The sequence below is a fragment of the Felis catus genome, chromosome D2 (assembly GCF_018350175.1).
Source record: "Felis catus isolate Fca126 chromosome D2, F.catus_Fca126_mat1.0, whole genome shotgun sequence".
Taxonomy (NCBI): Eukaryota; Metazoa; Chordata; class Mammalia; order Carnivora; family Felidae; genus Felis; species Felis catus.
The window spans coordinates 78,433,416-78,453,182 of NC_058378.1; the positions used below are offsets into that span (position 1 = coordinate 78,433,416).

The 19,767-nt window shown below is 51.0% G+C and overlaps 1 protein-coding gene across 1 annotated transcript in view; it reads left to right on the top strand.

Annotated features, from left to right (window-relative positions):
- DMBT1 (deleted in malignant brain tumors 1) overlaps positions 1-18,459 on the top strand; it is a 93,250-nt gene extending 74,791 nt beyond the window's left edge. Inside the window, exons 38-50 of the mRNA XM_045040780.1 lie at positions 1,238-1,561; positions 2,010-2,036; positions 2,614-2,646; positions 4,399-4,552; positions 4,836-5,038; positions 5,443-5,763; positions 6,414-6,434; positions 7,526-7,555; positions 7,768-7,918; positions 9,192-9,400; positions 10,229-10,413; positions 14,853-15,241; positions 17,837-18,459. Of these exons, the coding sequence (XP_044896715.1) occupies positions 1,238-1,561; positions 2,010-2,036; positions 2,614-2,646; positions 4,399-4,552; positions 4,836-5,038; positions 5,443-5,763; positions 6,414-6,434; positions 7,526-7,555; positions 7,768-7,918; positions 9,192-9,400; positions 10,229-10,413; positions 14,853-15,241; positions 17,837-18,089 (2,300 nt within the window). The 3' untranslated portion in view covers positions 18,090-18,459. The remainder of the gene's footprint in view (positions 1-1,237; positions 1,562-2,009; positions 2,037-2,613; positions 2,647-4,398; positions 4,553-4,835; positions 5,039-5,442; positions 5,764-6,413; positions 6,435-7,525; positions 7,556-7,767; positions 7,919-9,191; positions 9,401-10,228; positions 10,414-14,852; positions 15,242-17,836) is intronic.
- Positions 18,460-19,767: the final 1,308 nt, after the last annotated feature.

Here is a 19,767-nt window from a genome sequence, read left to right on the forward strand (position 1 = left end):
TGCCCTTCTCCTGAAGGGACCTCAGAGCATGCTGGATTCTCTCCATCGCTCGCTGTGTGGAACGCCCTCAGATTCATCTGTGTCCCGTGCATACATCCAAAGCAGATGAACAGCGCCCTGGGGGTGAAAGTGTAACAAGTGATGGTGTGTTACAGGCACTGGGATACCTGACTCATTTCAGGTTGACCCAGCACCACTCAGGCATGCATACCTCAGGGTGGGTAGGATGCAAGGGCCCTCTGAGGGAGACAATGACATGCCAGGTTTCGAGATGGGTGTGGACGGACCAGGTGGTCCTCCTGCAGAGCCTTCATCCCAACAGGGCTGGCCGAGCAACAGGCCTGTGCAGCAAGGTGACAATTGCAGGCGTCAGTGGTCAAGAGGCCCGCCACACACTCTTTTCGAAGACTCCCTCCCGAGATGTCTACCTCTCGCTCTTCCCTCTGTCACGACTTCTGGGTACCTGGCCCCCCTGTCTACCCACCTATAAGACCAACAAGGAGTAAATATTCGTACCCAAGCCCCTGGCTCACTCTCCTTCTACATAAAGGTTGGTTATGGAAGTCACAGGAGGAGACTCGGGGTGTGTCTTTGCTCTCTTTGCCCCTCTGTGTGTGTTTGTGTTTGGTAGCAGAAAGAGGTGACTCTCAGATCCCAGGTCAGACGCTATGCGGATAGCCCCCTGACTCCAGTGGGATCGATGTTCAGTGCTGACCATTCTGCAGGAGGTTAATGTAATGCTTGGAGGTCTGTCCAATCTCCTGAGACCTCTCTCGTGGCTCGCAGGCCGTGGAGCGTAGCCTTGGGAAGAAGGGGGCCCACGTGCTAGTATTCCACCTTTCTTGCCACGTTGCAAGCAGGTCGTGGGGCTCTGCCCGAACCCAGGCAGGACCCTACAGAAGCCAACAAGCTGCCCAAGAGGGCAGTGGTCTCGGCCTGACAGCGATGGCTGGAAGATGCCCTCGTGAGCATGCCCAGCGTGGATGGGGGTTGTCTTCCTCCTCACATGCATTGCGTCATAGCGTCCTTTCCTGCATCGTGGCATCCTTTGGACAGGTCTGTCTAGGTGTCTCAGCTCTCAGGGTGCATGGGCTGAAGATTAAGCTCTTGGCATGTTCGAAAGGGAACGATGCCCGGGGAAGACTGGCCGTGAGCAAGCTTTTGAGTGTGGACCAAGCCTTAAGCCTTTGGCCAGAAGATAGACATGGACAGTGGGTTTTGTTCTTTGTCTTGCTAGGGAACGAGGCAGGTTTGTCCCTGAGGCTGGTGAATGGAGGTGACCGGTGTCAGGGCCGCGTGGAAGTCCTGTACCAAGGCTCCTGGGGCACCGTGTGTGACGACGACTGGGACATCAATGACGCCAACGTGGTGTGCAGGCAGCTGGGCTGTGGCTGGGCCGTGTCGGCCCCGGGAAGTGCCCGCTTTGGTCAGGGCTCGGGGCCCATTGTCCTGGACAACGTGCGCTGCTCCGGGCAAGAGTCCTACCTGTGGCGCTGCCCCCACAACGGCTGGAACTCGCACAACTGTGGCCACGGGGAGGATGCCGGTGTCATCTGCTCAGGTTGGTCTTCACAAAATTGGGACTGTATTTATTATTTGTAATTTTCTCTAGAAAAAACTCTTTTCTCTCACAGATCTCTTAATCTTTCTGAAGTTCTCTAATGGCAGGCAGTTTCCTTCATATCTTGAAAGACACTGCATGACCAATCATCCCTGGTGTCCTTGAATTTTATGGGAGGACTGGAACATCTTCTCTAGCTGGGGCCATAGAGCAGAGCCACATATTAATGTGCATAAAGGTTGTAAGAACCAATTCTTGCAACACTTTTTTTGTGGAGACCTACCTCGAATCTTTTCATTTACCATTCAGCTCCTCTGCACCACTCCTAGAAAGTCTTTCTTAGTGATAAACGGGACAGGCACTCAGCAATTCTGTTTCTCAGAATCCTGAGTGGCTTCTTCCAGAATGTCCTTCACAGAGACTGATAAGGTATTTTCTTTTCTCACAGCCTCCCAGAGCACCTCTACTACCCCAGGTGAGTAGGCGCATCTCTGCACAGTGTGGGCCCCTCTCCTGAATTCTACTCTAATATTTCTAGAAATAGGAGGAGAAGACCAGGATCTTCTCTCTGAGGACTCTGGGATATGTTGCAGTGACCAGCTGAGTCCCCAGGACCTTAGTTCTTACTTAGCTTAGCCTGAGGGCCCTTCTGGGGCCCCTGCCACTCTCTGCGGCCAGCGCTTGTTCAGAGAGGCTGCTGTGGAAGAGGTTTGGGACCCTCTGGTCATTTCAGATGAAATAATTGTTCGAGTCAGAACCGTGATCATTTGAGAAACACGACCCAGTACAACTTGTACAAGTGCTTGTCTGTTTCAAGAATCCCTTCACATCGAGAGAGCAATCTGCAAAGTGTGCCTTGCCCTACTGCAAAAATATTTGGTGCCATGTGTGTGGGGAAGTGTTACACACACTAGCCCACCCCAACCATTCGCAGTGTAAATGAGAAATGTCTGGGCTCTGAGAAGCCCTTTATTAAGCAAAAGAATTGAGCTTTCTCTACCAAATGAATGACTGTGGAATTTAAACCTAAAAGCATTTCATTTTCTTTCTAGATTGGTGGTACCCACGTACTACAACCACTGGGAGTAAGTATCACGTTCTTCCACCTGAGGGCATGGGGTTCTCATCCCCAAGCTTGGCTGTCCAGGCAGGAGATGCCTGTAAATGAACAGCCCAGTTCAACGTGCACACATTAGCCTCCCTAGGTCTGCCCCACTGCACACCGCATTCCAAACTACACACGCAGCCTGCATCTACCTTCCACACCCTCAGCCCTTACGTCCCCCCTGCCAGGTAGATGATTTTTGTTTTCATAAGGAGCTCTATTTCCCCTTCCCTTAAGGAAATGAAATAAGTGATTCTTCAAGGAATAGACTTAAAGGCTTTTATTTCTTGGAGGCTCTCCAAAGCTTTGAGAGAAGGGAGATGATAAATGGGTAATTTCACAAATAACCATGTTTTTACCAGTTTTCCCTTGTGATATGGCTATTGTTCAGTAGCTTTCCATCACTCTTGAGAAATTATATGGCCACTTGTTTATGTCATCGAATATTCTATTTCCATCGTTTTAATGCCTGCGTTGTATTTCATTACACAGTTATGATCACGAATTATTTAACTAATCCCCAATTGCTATTTATATTTCTTCATTATTATGAATGATCCTTGATGTAGAATATATATTTTTTTTGAGAGAGAGAGTGCACAAGCAGGAAAGGAACAGAGAGAGAGCGAGAATCCCAAGCGGGCTCTACACTGTCAGTGCAGTGCCCAATGCGTGACTTGATCCCACAAACTGTGAGATCAAGACCTGAGCCGGAATCTAGAGTTGGACACTTAACTGACTGAGCCACCCAGGCACCTGAGTATCTAAATACCTTTAAATGGCCTATTAGACTGGCCAACGAAAGTTTGGATGCTAAATACTATTTGTCATTCTCTGCTAAATAGTAATAGCTAATACTGTTGGGTACTTCTTATGTGCCAGGAAATGCTCTGAGAGTTTTCACGTATTGTCTCATTTAATACTCCTAAGAATCTCGGGGTGCCTGGGTGGCACAGTCGGTTAAGCATCCGACTTCAGCCAGGTCACGATCTCGTGGTCCGTGAGTTCGAGCCCCGCGTCAGGCTCTGGGCTGATGGCTCGGAGCCTGGAGCCTGTTTCCGATTCTGTGTCTCCTTCTCTCTCTGCCCCTCCCCTGTTCATGCTCTGTCTCTCTCTGTCCCAAATATAATTAAAAAAAAAACGTTGAAAAAAAAATTTTTAAATACTCCTAAGAATCTGATGAGACAGATGTTATGATCACTCCCAGTTCTCAGATAAGGAAGCTGAGGCAGAGAGGTTAAGTGACTTGCTCAAGATCATGGAGCTGATAACGGCAGTCAAGCTGCAAGCCCGGGCCTTCTGTGGCAGAAACCCTACTTTCGACCCCACTTTACACTGCTTCTTGTCAACTGGCAGGAGACCCTAGGGAATAAGTTCCTTTACACAGCGCTCTCCATGGGCCAACACTCCCACTCAGCCAGTGTTATCCCTGTAACGCCCTGAACAATGACAATCATCACTTTGTTGCTTTCTTGGCATTTTTGCTTCAAGGTGACTCATCCTCTCTCTGAAGCTTGGGTCACCTCTGGACAGAGACTCACTTTTCTAGGCCCTTTGGGGGAGGTAGATCCTCAGATCAAGGTCCCTAATGTGAGGCAGCCCAGGACCAGGCCCAAGAGAGGAAAAACTGAGTCATGTTCTAAGGTCAGAGGACTCGTACCCAAAAGACAATTGCTTGTTGTAACACACCTGAAACCTGCCATGTTGGTGTGTCCCTCTCTCTCCTCTATAGGACCCTCTTCAAATTGTGGTGGCTTCTTATTCAATGCCAGCGGGACATTTTTCAGCCCATCTTACCCTGGATACTACCCCAACAATGCTGAGTGTGTCTGGGAAATAGAAGTGAACCCCGGCTATCGCATAAATCTGGGATTCAACAGTCTGCAGTGAGTAACAGCCAGGTCATCTGGCGAAGGACGGTCCTCCACGGTTTGGGCTGTGTGCGGGGCTGAGATGCTTTACACTCTCGGATGCCATGGACCACATGTCACGTTGCTCTGATCCTACCATGAAGCGTCCAGCAACATTGGGAATTCCTTTAATCTGATTGAGGAACAGCTCAAAGAATATTTTAGATTCAGTAACGTTGCCCGTGAAAGTCCAAACTATCCGTAAAATACAGGAGCGATAGAGATTTCAATGTTGACATGAATCCACTTTTTCATACAGGCTGGAGGTGAACAACAATTGCAGTTTCGATTATGTCGAAATCTCTGATGGACCCCTGAACAGCAGTAACTTGCTGGGGAAAATTTGTAATGGCACCAGGCAAATATTCACCTCTTCTTACAACCGAATGACCGTTCGATTTCGAAGTGACATCAGTATCCAAAGCACCGGCTTTTCTGCTTGGTATAACTCCTTTCCTCAAGGTGCGTTCACACTAAACCCGATCGACCTGACCTTGGAGGCTCAGTGTGTTTATGTGGACCCTGCTTCTGGGTATCGTGGTTCCCACATGAAATCAAACATCCCTCCTCCTGGTCTCACAGTTGACTGGTAAACGAAGGCTAAGAGATGTAGGGAATGGGGGACACAGCCTGGTCTTGGGTTTGCCACGAAATTCCCTGGAGACCTGGTGACTGACCTTACGTGAACCAACATGTTCCCATCTGGAGGGTGAGGGGGTCTGAGCCCCTTCCAGCTTGATCTTGGAGACGTCTGTACCCTGATCAGCCACCTGGTGACTTTAGGAGTGAGAAAGGCCCATGGGTTATTTGGCCTGTGTGGTCTGTTGTGGGAGTGGCCATCATTTCTTATGCCGTGTGTCTTTCAGATGCCAGCCTGAGATTGGTCAGTTCAAATTCCTCCTATGGTGCCTGTGCCGGGCGTGTGGAAATTTACCACAATGGCATATGGGGGACGGTTTGTGATGACTCCTGGGACATTCAGGATGCCCAAGTGGTCTGCAGACAGCTGCGGTGTGGATATGCAGTGTCAGCCCTGGGAAATGCCCATTTTGGGCCCGGCTCTGGTCCCATCACCCTGGACGATGTGGTGTGCTCCGGGACAGAATCTACTCTCTGGCAGTGCCGGAACCGAGGCTGGTTCTCCCATGACTGTGCCCACCGGGAAGACGCCGGAGTCATTTGCTCAGGTACCACATGACGTCATTCATGGAAGGCCCCTTTCACCTCTGACCTGCTACAGAGTGACAGCTAAGGACGGTGGCTGATGGTATTTGTGGCCCAGTTCTGGAAGTGGAGGCAGACCGGAGCTTGTCAGCTTATGCCCTTGGCCTTCCCACTCCAGGAGACCATGCAGGGGCCACTGTGTCTCCGGTGGGTTTCTGGGCCCCAGAGCCATCACGCTGAACACACAGCTGGCGTGCAGTGTGTTCTCACCCTTCTATCTGCCCTGTGACCTTTAGCAATGAGGTCATGTCTGTAGGCCTCAGTCTCCTCGTGTATGGAGAGGAGATGGTCACAATAAGCCTGCTTCCAAGGGCGATTAGAGAACTAAGTGGCTTATGCGCGTGAACCCTTAGAACGGTTCCAGACAAGTAGGAAATGAGGAATGAGTGATGGTGTGACTTTGGCTGTGGCACTGACGACCCCCAAGTAATGATGGGGCTGGGGGAGCAGCTGGGGAGATGTGTGCAGGCCTCCCCCTGCTAACACAGGCCTCCACAGCACAATGCTCTCACTGAAGAGGTCAGACTGTGTCACTTGGGTGTTCCCTCCCGCATTCTGGCCCCTCCTCCAGGCACACTTCAGTGACTGATGCTTTTTTTCTATCCCTTTACAGGAAGCTACCCAACAACACAGGGTAAGTACCCGTGATTCCTGCCCGCTGCCTGGCTGGCCCTCTCCACTGCTGGCACAAGATGTCCCACTCAGTTTCACAAGAGTTGTCCCCAAGGCCTTCCCCAGCACTGGGGGCAACCCTGCAACTAATGTCCCTACCAGAGGAGGCTGGGCCTCTCTCTCGGCTCCCTTTGTTCATCAGTAGCCTGGCCAGCCTGGCCAGCTCTCTGGTCAGTCCCTAGGAGAGGCCAGCCACCCGTGTAGGTCCTGCCTATCCTTAGGACACCAGACCCTGCTCAGTGCAGGCCAGTGGGTTCTGTTTCATCACTGAACTCCATGCAGGGCCAGTAGAAGCTCCTGATTGCCCGGAGAACTGAGCTCCTGATTGCTCTGGAGCTCCTGATTGCTCCGGAGCTGTGGCCAAAATTGCTCTAAGCATTTCCAACACACCCCTGGCTCCTGAGATCTTTCCCCTCTGTCCCCACCCCTCCCCTCCTCACCACCTGCTTCCTGCAGCAGCGACCCCTCAGCCTCCCTGCCTTCATTCTTCACACAGCAGCTGGGCATCCTTATGAAATGCAGGTGTTGGTCCCAGCTCCCACACCCTTGCACCCTTCATGTGACTCCCCAGGGCCATCTGGCCACAGATCCCCACTGCTTGGGAGAGTCTCTAGAGCTCCCCATGATCCACTTCCTTTGTCTGTTTCATTTCCTCCCCACCTCCTCCTTGCTCCATCCACACTGATGTTCCCTAAATGTGCAACGTACTCTCAGACCTGGGTCCCTTTGCACATTCTGTTCCCTCTGCCTGGAATGCCCCTGTACTTTTTTGCCTGATTCCATCCCCCCATCCCCGACCCCCCCTCACCCCCAGCAAATTACCTGCCTTCTCTCCTCTGCTTAGTCTGGGTCAGGAGCCAATGCTCTGGGCTCCCACCATGTCCTGGGCTTACCCAGGGATTTGCTACTTCCCATCCATCCCTCTGGGCTGTGAGCTCCCTGAGGGCAAGTATCCAGCATTTGGCTTTGAACCCAGGGTCGGCACATTTCCTGTGGCACAACTGTGTCCACGATGCCAGGAAACTGATTGTTATCTTTTCTCTTTATCAACAGCTCCTGTTTACAACGTCACCTACCCGAACAGTAAGTTCTGGGCTCTCTGAGAAATCCCCTTCTTCTTCCCCAGTGACGGTGCCACCAGGTGGGGCGGCAGGGGTTAGGGGAGCCTCTCTGGACAGTCTGGGTCTAGGACGCCTCCTGCTGGGTTTCTGTCTAGGGAGTTGTTTAAAAATTTCCCCCAGGTGACTGTGCCGTGAGCTCTGGGGGTCCTCAACATTTTTGTTTCATCCCGACAGCAAATTACTCCTGTGGAGGCTTCCTGTCCCAACCATCAGGGCACTTTTCCAGCCCGTTCTATCCTGGGAACTATCCAAACAATGCCAAATGCCTGTGGGACATCGAGGTCCGAAACAACTACCGTGTGACTGTTGTCTTCAGAGATGTCCAGTAAGTGTGTGGGGCTGCCTCACGGATATTTAAGAACAGAGCAAATGGCACCTAGCCCTTCAGGAATGATGTTTGCCCACTTGACATGTTCTCTTATGGGTTCAATTTGTTTATCAAGCACAGAGGCAGCCCGTGGAGGTGCAGCCGGGACCAGAGCCTTGGTTTAAAGTCCCAAGTCTGTCACTAATTTGCTACGTGACCACAGGAAGTCACTTAATTTTCCTGAACCTGAGTCAAAGCAAGAGAATAAAATACCTGCTTCCCTCTCCTCTCTGGCCACTGGGAAGGTCACACGAGAGAAATATGTGAAAATACTTGGAAAATATTATCCAACAGGAGGGATGATTGTTGGAGTAATAGTAACACAGAGAATCCTGTTAACCACCCCGGTTGTGTTTTTTTTTTGTTTGCTTGTTGTTTTTTTTTTTTTTTTTTAAACAATTTTCTCTCCACTCCTTCCTTTTTTGGGATGAGTTCTTGGGGTCAAGCAGAGGTGGAGAAGTCACTACTGCAGAGGTTAGTTTATCTGTTCCTCATTCAATGAAGAGTGGGAATCACTGTTTTAAGCAGAAGAGACAACATCAAAGCCACATTAATATAATATTGGTCCAAGGAAGGGAGTGACCATGCAGAGGTATTTTAGAGTCCAGGAAGGAGGGTACCATTATTTTTTCTGTAACAGCCATTCTTGAACAGAATGGTTTTCTCTCTTGCTTTTTGGTTGCGGTGCCCTTGCGAATCTCTGCCTTGGAAATTCATTTGGAGTCTTGTAAAAGATATAATATTATTTTAATTTCCTCATCATTATAATTCAATTTGGATTTCGGAGACTGTACTTAAAGCCCGTTCAATCCTCTGGAGGAAGGTTGACCACCTAACCTTCAGAGAGGTTATTTATTTAACTTGCCCAATATTTATTAGTTCAGTTACCTATTTCTATCACTATGAATTCATGAATATTTATATTATTCTATGGGAAACCAGGGTCTGTTTGATTGAAGAAACAGTCTAAGGCAGGCTGTGACCCCTTCCTTTCATGGTGCAGAGGGGTGTCAGGAGAGGGGCTGTAGATTCATATGTGTGACCCCCAAAAGGCAGGACTAAGATCCATGGAGGTCACCGGAAGGTGAATGTCACTGTATTATCTTCAGCTATTATTTTCAGAAAGTCGCCATTTCTGACACCAAGGTATGGCCCCCGTCACTGAAGTCTGACGCCCTGCATTAAATCCTGGCTGAAATCGAAGCCAAAACTCTGTGTTCTGTCCCTGCAGGCTTGAAGGAGGCTGTAACTACGACTATATCGAAGTGTTTGACGGCCCCTCCCACAGCTCCCCTCTGATTGCCCGCGTTTGTGATGGAGCCAGGGGCTCCTTCACTTCATCATCGAACTTCATGTCCATTCGCTTCGTCAGCGATGGCAGCATCACAAAGAGGGGCTTCCAGGTCAACTACTATTCCCGTCCTTCCAATGACAGCACCCGTAAGTCCCCTCGTGAGAGTTCGTTGTCAAGGGCACCTCTGAGAGGCTTCTGCTGCCCAACCCTTCTGTGGTTGTGAAGTAAGAAACTAGGGCAAACTTGTCAGGTCACCGAGGCTTATCTGGTGCTGGGAGGGGCCAAGAGCAGTGGTCTTGGACTCTGGCTGCCCAGAAATGAGGTCAAGGGCCAGAACTGACCGATGGGCAGTGTGGTGACCTTACTGTGGTCATCAGAGACTAAATGTGAGGTCATACTTTCAGCACATGGTGAGATGTCTGCGCCAGGGGACCCAGGTGACCTTGGGGCCACTGAGACTGTGTCCCGAGACAGCACGTTTGGCTGTGATCTCAAGATGGACTGAACCATTCACTCAGCTGCTTCCAGCTAATGGCCACGATTTGAGCTGTTAAATGGACTGATTTACAGATTGGCTTAGGGACCGGGCAAGGTGATATCCAGGCTCTCTTTTGCAGTCAGGATCTTAAGCATTGACTTGTTCCATAGCTAAAGGACTTTATTTTACAATTTCCCAACCCTTCAACTGGAGCATTACTTTATGGATAAATGGCAGGTTGGCAAAACATTTTACCCATTTCGTGTCCTGCCTCCGTTTCTCCATCAGGGGCATCCTAAGTTCCTGTGCCCTCAAAGGGGTCTTGTGAGAATGACACTGACCCGAGCCAGGGGGCAGCTGGGGGGTTGGGATGAAGCCTGTTCCGATGTGGACTGTCTTCATCCGCCATCTTGGTCTCTGCGCCTTTCTACGGGAGGGGTGCCTGGCGGGCTTGCTGGGGTGCTGACTGCCGGTGTTGTTTTCCCTTGGCCACCAGAGCTGCTTTGTCTGCCAAATCACATGCAAGCCAGCGTGAGCAGGAGCTACCTCCAATCCTTGGGCTACTCTGCCCGGGACCTTTTCATTCCCAGCTGGAATGAAAGCTACCGGTGTCAGCCCCAGATAACGGCCAGCCAGGTGACATTCACAATTCCATACTCAGGCTGTGGCACCATCAAGCAGGTGAGCCTAAGGCTTTCTACTCTCTCTCCTACTGAGTGATCTTTCTTAAAGTGATATATGCTGTGTTTCTTGAATTCATGATGCTACAGTCAGTGTAATCAGGGTGAAGATTTCAATCTGTCCCTTGGTGCTATGATGTAGCTCACAGCCACTTCCAAATGTAAGAATGAGGAAGGAGGCTGCCTTCCGCACCCAGTTTTCCCCACCCTGTCGGGCATAGAGGGTGCAGGGCAGGCTGCCACTCACATCAGCAATGACCGTAGCGTCTCCCAGGGGCAGCTACAGGTTTTATAGGGCCTGAAGCTTATAGAGTTTGGGATTAGGGTTGGTGAGGCGGGGGTGGGGGGTGCCTCATTAAAGAGAACAATGCGACCTTTTATAAATCTCATAAAAATATATGGCTGTGCCAACACACCACTAGGCCTTGGAAGAAACCATGCATGTGGGAAGCCCTGAGGCTTAAGTTTCATTAGCTTCACAGAAAATCAGCCTCTGCAGCTACCATTTGCTGAGGTGTCACCATCTAGGGTGACCGACTGTCTTGGCTTGTCTGGGACTTTGCAGATTTCAGCATGGCAGAGTCCCATATCCCACAAAACTCCTCGATCCTGAGCAAACTGGACGGTTGCTCATCCTACCGGGGACCGGACACTGGGATTAGCCGGTGTCACATTCCCCAAATCCCCGTCAAGTGTTCTCTCATCATCAACCCACTTTAAAAATAGGGAGGTTGGGCTTCGAAGGGTCAAACAGGTTGCCCAACACCACTTGGCCAAGAAACAGTAGGGCAAATGCCAGACTCTGGGAATCCCAAAAGCCTTCCCCGGAGTGAAAGAAGCCAGCCACACAGGAGTACTTACTCTTCGATTCCCTGTGTGTAAAATTCAGACACGGAGAACAAGTGAGTGATGGCAAGCCAACCTGGTCGGAGGGGATTGCCTGCAAAAGGGCAGGAAGGAGCTGTTTTGGTTCGTGGAAGTGTTCCGTCTCTTGTGGTAGTGCTGATTGTCAAACCTCGCTGAGTGGCATCCTTACAATGGTGGCATTTAATTTTATGCAAACTCACTTTAAATTATCTATGCTAAGTTCTGAACGTTTGGCTGACACCTGAGTAATCATTTCAAGATTTCGTCTTCAGGGAACAGGCGCAGTGCAAATGTTTTTACGTGGCTTAGGACTGCAGTAAACACACACCATGAAATACTCGAACATATATAATGTGTGCAGCACACACACACATTCAGAGGGTGTCAACTCACCAAAGACGTACTGAGCATTTGCCGTGACCCAGCACTGGGTCAGGTGCTGAGAAGATGCTGTTCATTACCTGGCAAGGTCATTCCTGATCCTTTGACACGTAAGAAACAACGGGAGACGAAGGGGATGGTCATTTAGCCAAACAGATTGGCCTGTCGGCCATGAGTGGGCGCCTAGGCCTGAGGGTCTAAATTGCCACTGTGGCCATTTCCTCAGTCCCTACAGACAGTGGCTCCTTTTCCTCCGTCCCTACAGACACCAGCTCTCCTTCTGAGATGAACTGAGTGGGTCAGGGAGACCTACACGCAGAGAAGGGAGCGTATCACTCACACCATGCAAACATTTTAGTCAACCTGGATTTTTTATATTTTGCCCTATAATTTAATTCTGTTGGATTCTGGTTTGCCATGAGTTTAGTCAGTGGGAGTCAGTGCACCAAAGGTGATTATCCCTCCTGGTTCCAAACGTGCAGCCTGGAGACTCTGACATCTGGGTCACCTCATCGATGTTCCTTCGTCTCCATTAGGAGCCACCAAAGCAACGTGCCGGTGCTGGTTCTTCTAACTTGGCTGATGGTGGGCAACACATGCTACATTGTCCTTCCTCCATTTATTTAAATGGCTGCGTCCCCTACTGGGCTGAGGGTCTCAGGGCAGAGCCAACGTCTTATTCGTCTTTGTAGCTCCCAGTGGTGCCCAACCCTTTATAATCATATTATTAACCACTAATCTGCATGCCAGCAACTGAACTAAGTTCTACATGACTTCTGAAGTTCTCGGGGCAACTTTTATTCCCATGTAATCGTGAGGAAGCGCAGGCTTGCAGAGGTTAAGCCACTTGCCTGAGGCCACCTGGTCATGAACTGCAGAGCCAGGATTCAAAGGCTGGACAGCACGCAGCATCTGACAAGTGTTGGCTGGTGTGTCTGAATAGGTGAGGTCCCCCCACCACAGGGGAGGGACGCCAAGTCTGAGACTTCATGAGAATAGCAGTTGACTTATGTGCCAAGACTCCCCGTTACATAGTGAGTTCCTTCCAGACTGAGCAGACATCTGATGATGAATTGTAATATAAAGTCAGAACTGCTTTTTATGATCAACAAATAAACCTTCACGCCACATTCATTGCTTGGAGTGGATTCAGAATTTAGCTTGACCGCAGAAGTCAGGGACAAATGTGAATTCTAAGAAAACTTTGGTTTCAGTATCTGGAGTGACATTGAAGGCACCTCAGCTGCTCTCTGAAGGAGTAACCAAGTGACATCTATATGGTTGCCTTTGACAACCACTTTCACTCAAACATAAAGCAATTCTTTTTTCTTTAATTCGTTTTAGAAAATATAGTGTATTTTCCATGCATGGATGGTGGGCATAGAAGAGATAAGGTCTCCCAACCCCACCAGAAGGATGCCTTCCCCAGACCTGAGTCCAGAAGGTTCTGGTACTCCCCTGCTGTCTGGGGCTGCAGAGACCTCCCCAGCCGCCCCGTGGAGAAAAGGAAAAGGAGGGGAAGGAAGGGTCATAGGGCTGGCAAAAACACTTTAAATTACTTGTGAAAATGTTCTCCTTCCACGTGTTTTTCTGGAAGGGACAAATTCAGTTGAGTTCTGCAACTGCAGGCAGGAAGTGAAAGCCTTTCGAACAACTCTGTTTTTAATTTTGGGGAGAGAGCGAGAGCGAGTGAGCACAAGTGGTGGAGGGGCAGAGAGAGAGGGAGAGACAGACTCCCAAGCAGGCTCCCCACTGTCAGCACAGAACCTGATGTGGGGCTCGAACTCACAAACCCTGAGATCATGACCTGAGCCAAAGTCAGGAGTCGGGCACTTAACCAACTGAGCCACCAGCTGGCCCCCAACACACTCTGTTCTGAAGAACAGTGGTGTTTAGGTGTATATACAGGTGCTGGCTGCAGCAGAGAACTTGTCTAGACTCCCAAATAGCGAGGAACTGGGTTTTGTTCTGGACAGGGCACACAACGAAATGTGACGACGTGGCAAACCGCTTTTTTTTTTTTTTTTAAGAGTAATTTAGCTTCACATTTTAGGACACCACCGTGGTGTTATTTTCGTTCTTGTTCTTGCAAAAGCACCAGTTGCTTGTGAGAATTCATACTTGGCTAGCAAAACGAAGTTTGCTTCTGGCCATCGTAACACTGGGAGGGGGAGTGTTACCCCTGCCTCTGCCTGGCAACCACTGGCTTGGGCTCACCTCGCTTGGGGCCAGGTGATCATGACCATGAAGCTGCCAGAGGGCCACATTTATCTGTGTCTTCTTGGCCATCTGGGCCCCATTTTTCATTCATGACAGTACTTTTGCTGAGCCCTGTCCCCTGTGCCTTTCATTCATTCCACGGTTTTGATTGATGCTGATAGAACTGTTGACACCATGCCAAGTCCTGATGGCATCATTTTTCCCTTGAGATGCTCACAGACCATGGAGTGCAAGGCTGTCATCCCCAGAAGGTCACTCTTAGGCACATCGAACAGCATGAGAGATCAACATTCCTATGAACTTGCTGTAAAGGGCACAGTAGGAAGCGGTCCCGTGGTAGGGGGAGTGGAAAAGCAGGGTGTGACGGGAAGGACGCCAGCATTGTTGCAGCCCATTCAATTGCCCACCTGAGCCTCTGGGGGAGCCCCCACCCCTGAGGTCGCTTCCCGTCCCGGCAGCCTCAGACACCAAGCTGCAATGGCCACTGAGCCATCCGAACAGCACCGTGACAACTGATCCCGCCAGCCTCTCCCCCAAATACGTCAAATACATAGCCACCTCCCTTGGTTTATCCCAGCCATGGTGAGAAGGAGGCAAAGCCAGCACAGAGGGCCCTGAGCCACGGAGTCCGGGCAGCTTAGTTGTGCAGCACGGCAAGGGGTCATCCAGACACGCCCGTCTTCCCAAGAGGAGCGGCTCCCAGGAAACCCCAACACCTGGCCCACACTGTGGTCCCCATCACGTGGTAGAGGAAGGGAGTTGTGTGAAAGGAAGGAGTCCTGCTGGTGTAGCAGCATGCCCAGCCCAGGTCGTGGGAGCCATGGTAGCAGCCGCGTGCCTTCTCTGTGTGGTCCTGGGAGGGTTTTGAAGTCTGGCTGAGTCACTTTCCCCTCGTTGTCACCCAAATCAGCAATGAGCTTCCCTCAGCAGGTGACAGTTGCCTGACTTTGCTCTCCCGCCTTCCTCTCCCAGGCCAATAATGATACCATCATCTATTCCAACTTCCTCGAAGCAGCTGCTTCAAATGCCATCATCAAGAGGCATAAGGACTTCCGCATTCATATCAGCTGCAGGATGCTCCAGAACACCTGGATTGACACCATGTACATTGCTAATGACACCGTCGACATCAAGGAAGTGCAGTATAGCAGTTTCAACGTGAACCTTTCCTTTTATACATCATCTTCATTTTTGTATCCTGTGACCAGCAGTCCGTACTATGTGGACCTGAACCAGAACTTGTACCTTCAAGCGGAGATCCTCCATTCTGATGCCTCCTTGGCCTTGTTTGTGGATACCTGTGTGGCGTCCCCATATTTCAATGACTTTACATCTTTGACTTACGATCTTATCCGGAGTGGGTAAGGAGTGTCTTCATGGAGTGAATGTTAGCCTTCACCTGACAATTCAAACCCAAGTAGCCCAAAGTCTCAAGGAATGCAGATTTGGGTTCTAGTGGTTCCAATGTAACCATTCAGGTTGTCATTCCTGGTTCACATATGGGGAGACAGATGTGTGGAGATGGTGGAGACGTGAATGAGTCACCAGCAGTCACCAAGCAGGTTAGCTGTAACTGGGATCTGACCCAGGTGACCAAACTCCATAAGAAGACATATGTGTGGTGGGGAAAGCCTTGGTTCTGCAGCAGATAGAGGTTGAGATGCCAGCTCTGCCATGGACCAGCTGCATTGCTGTGGGTGGGCAAGGGCATCTATCCTGAGCCAGTCTCCCCACCCATCAGATGCTCATAGTGATGCCCACATCATAGGCTGTTGGGAGGATGAGATGGGAGGGAGTAGATGCGGCCCTGGGCAAAGAGCAGGCACAGAAGGTGGGCCACAAGGAAGGTTGTGGGTGAGTAGCAGGGGTCAGCAAGGGTCCCTTAACCTAGAAGCTGAGAACGGTGGTTCCAACCAAGCCAGTTGGTGGCCAGTGGTGGCCAGACTGCGGTTACTGGTACCCGGGTTGCGCTTCTCTACTGCAGTCCTGCTTCCCTGGATTATTTATTTATTTTTGAGAGAGAGAGAGAGAGAGAGAGAGAGAGAGAGAGAGAGACAGCATGAGTAGGGGAGGGTAGGAGAGACAGGGAGTCACAGAACCTGAAGCAGGTTCCAAGCTCCGAGCTGCCAGCACAGAGCCCAACACGGGGCTTGGACCCACAAACCACGAGATCATGACCTAAACCAAAGTTGGACGCTCAACCAACTGAGCCACCAGGCGCCCCTTGGCACCTCAGTAACAATCACATAGAAGCACAATTTAGAGGTTGTGCTGATAGGCTAAGGGGCTCTGTTATGAATCAGGGTTGGGAGGTTAAATCTTACACCTCCCTGAGATACTAAAAACAGCATCTCTTTCCAGGCACAGTTTGAGTATGTGTCAATTTGGTAAATAGGTGTTAAGGCCTGTCTCGTTCCATCTATGCAGTTGGCTCCGTTCACGGCAGCCCCCCCCCCCCACCCTCTTGGCAGCAAAGATGGGAGAGAAACTTACCCGAATTCTCTTTCTACAAATAGTAACATGGTGACATTGGAATTTATGTCAAACGATTGAGATTAACACAAATGAGTGATTTGGCTCTTCTCTGCTAAAAGATTCTTTTTGGCCAAATTCTGGCATATATGTATATAAGATAATGCAGTGTCCTCAGGAAAGGGGGTGTGCATGTGGGGGTAAATGTGGGCCCAGCTGTCCCTGGAGTACAGGGATGCATTGGTACATCTCGCCATCAACCAGATCACCCACCTGGGAGCCCTTCAGAGTAATCTGGAGCTTTAAACACCCCCATGCCCAGGCCCCACCTGCACATTCTCTTTATTTTGGTCTGTGGTGGGGTTTGGGGATCCATATTTTTAAAATTTCCCCCAGTGATTCTGAAGTGCAGTCTGGGTTCTGGAGCTCTGGCCTACACAGACCGCCATGACCAGTGTGGTTTTTTGGGGAATGCAATCATTTCCCGGCAGCCCCTGAGCTACCCTGACCTCATTTACAACTGTCCTACTTCTGACGAGGCTCTGGGTACTTTCCCTCTCACTTTTGCGGCTAAAGTGACCCCTGTGGGAAAAAAGAACATGGTATTTGAGAGAATGTGCGTTGAAAGTGGAGGAAGGAGCCTCTGGAAGGCAGAAGGAAGACAGCGAGTCGACCCCGGGTCACATTTCGCAGGCAGTCAGGGCCGCCCTAGGGACAGCTCCCGTCCACCACAAAAAATCTCCGCCTAAAACCCCACGGGCCAGTTTCTTTGCTCTCCTCTTCGCTACGTCATGCCAAATCCTACCGTAGGAGACACTCACGGGTTAGGCAAGCTCCTTCCTCAGCTCGGGGTGGAGCTGGGAGATACTCCTCATCCATATCTTAGTACAGTTTCTTTCAGGGGATTCTGGTCATGTTCCTTCTAACACAGTGGAGATGAGGCGACTGAGGGAAGAAGGAGGTGGTTGATATTGGAGTAGGGGACGCCGAGGGTAGTCAGGCTCGTGTGGAAAGTACAGCCACCCGGGCCAGGTCAGCAGACACAGCCCCGGAGAGAGGGCGGCACCAGAGACACTGGAGAGTAGCCGAGTGTCATCTTGGCTGGCCCTGAGACCAGGAAAGGAAAGGAAATGCCATCTTCTTGCCTGCCTGCCCTCTCTCTGAGCCCCGCGACCTCCCCGAATCACCTGGATTGCCAGGGCCGCTGAGCACATGGTCACTGGGCACCCGTTGTGCAATCCGGGGCCTGCTTGTCCGTGCGGCAACCCTGGGCTGATTTCCCGCTTTAAGATGCTGCTGAGGTACCAGAACTAGGATTTTCCTGGAGGCTGCCAGGCCATGTGTGAACCACACGTACTGAGGGAAGGAAGGTGCAGCCGGGAATGCGGGCCTAGAGGAGGCCGTGGGGCTCCATGCCCGGCCCAGGCGTGTCCTGAGAAAGGCAGCGCACCCAGGGCTGACAGGCTGCTTTTCTCCTCTTCCAGGTGTGCCAAGGACAGAACCTACCAATCTTACTCTCCGCCCTCGCCTCGCATTGCCCGCTTCAAATTCAGTTCCTTCTACTTCCTGAAGCGCTTCCCCTCCGTGTACCTGCGGTGTAAAATGGTGGTGTGCCGGGCGGACGACTACTTCTCCCGCTGCCGCAGAGGCTGCATCGTGAGGTCCAAGAGGGACGTGGGCTCCTACCAGGAGAAGGTGGACGTCGTCCTGGGACCCATTCAGCTGCAGGCCCCGTAGGCTGTGAAGAGGAGCCTGGCCAGGTGGCCGCCCTCCCGCCCCTAGGCCTGTGGCCCGCGGGGACCCGGGATGATTCTGTCGGTGTCGTGGTCCACCTCAAATCGGGCACCCACCGTGTGCCAGGCCTGCCGTGCCACACCGGGTGATGCGGAGTTCGCTAGATCTGCTTCCCGCCTTCTTCCATGGGCTCCCGGTCTACGGGGGACCATGTGTAGTGCTTGGGCAAGAGAGTTCTTCCCCGTGACACCGATACCTTTGTCCTCTGGGATCTGAACTCCCAGAACCTCATACTCCTCATCTGTAACACAAAAATGTTAATACTTCCCTATTAGGACTGTTGAGGAGCTACAATAAAATAATGTTAAACTGCCTTGGCCTCTACCTGGTTTAAGTTCTTGGGGGTGATGAATGGTGGCTTTTGTTACTATGGTCATTGTCACCAATATCAACACAACATTAATGATAACATTATGACACATGACAGTAATAACAACAGGGGCCCGTGTCCCCGGGCACGGCGGAATCGGGGTCTAGGCCGTGGGGATGCAGGCAGGATCGGTTTATTCCTGCTGCTCACAAAGCTGATGTCTCCTCAGGGGTCGGCCATCCCACTTTCCTCCTCTTCTAGAACAGGGATCGCATTTCCTGCTCTGCTGTTTTGTTGGCGGTGTGGATGACGACATATCAGCGGACTGATTCCCAGGTTTTCTGGTCCAGGCTGAGACAGGTCAACAGCTGTGGTAGCACCGGTGACAGGGACAGGTGTGGGGTAGTGGTAGTTATCACAAACCCTCCTCTGGGTTCTTGGGTTCCACCCCACGCGGCATCTTTGGCAGCTCTGTCTCCTCGTGTCATGTGTCCTGGTGCGCCCACGTCCAGCTGATTCTAGGCTCTTACCTCACATAAGCACTCATTCCGTGACCATTCGTCGAAGGACTCTTATGTGCCAGGAGACAAACAGAAAGAGATCAAAGTCCTGCCCCCTGTCCCCTGTCCCCATGGAGCTTACATTCCATGGGGAGGGGATGCTATTCAGAGATAAGTTGAGTGCATCGTACTTCCAGTGGGGTGGGAGCTATGGAGAGGACACAGGACAGGGTGACTGGTGACGGGGGGCCAACAGGGATGCCGCGGGCACTGCCATCTCTGCTGGAGTCTTCCTGGCTGTGGCAGTCTTCACCCTAGGGCCTCATGGCACCCTCATGGCCAGTGGTTGGCCTTGGAGCCCTAGGATGTGAAACCAGGAGGACTTATGTGGTGCTCAAACATTGGCCCCACCAGCTCTGGAACCCATGTGAGAAAGGAAGAAAAGGGACCCCAGAGTCTGGCACCCAGCAGCCCCCCAACTCTATTTACCTTGTCACAGGCACAAGGTGAAGGGCAAGTGCAGACAGGTAGCGGCCGGTTTTCCTGGAAACACAGGCTTGATGCTGGGACAAAACGTCAGGCAAGCAGATGCCAATATCTTCAAATCCTGCAGGCAGCTCTGAGCCAACAGAGAACAAAAAAAGCAGGAGAGCTCTTTCTAGATGGAATCTCTCTCTCTCTTTTTTACTTATCATAAGCTAGGTTCTTTGGATGTGGTATACTTCTTAGCCTTTACTTATGATAGAAAAGCTGAATAAAGATCTTTTTTCAAAGCAAGTGTTGGTTTGTTCAGTATTCCTAGTGGCTCACC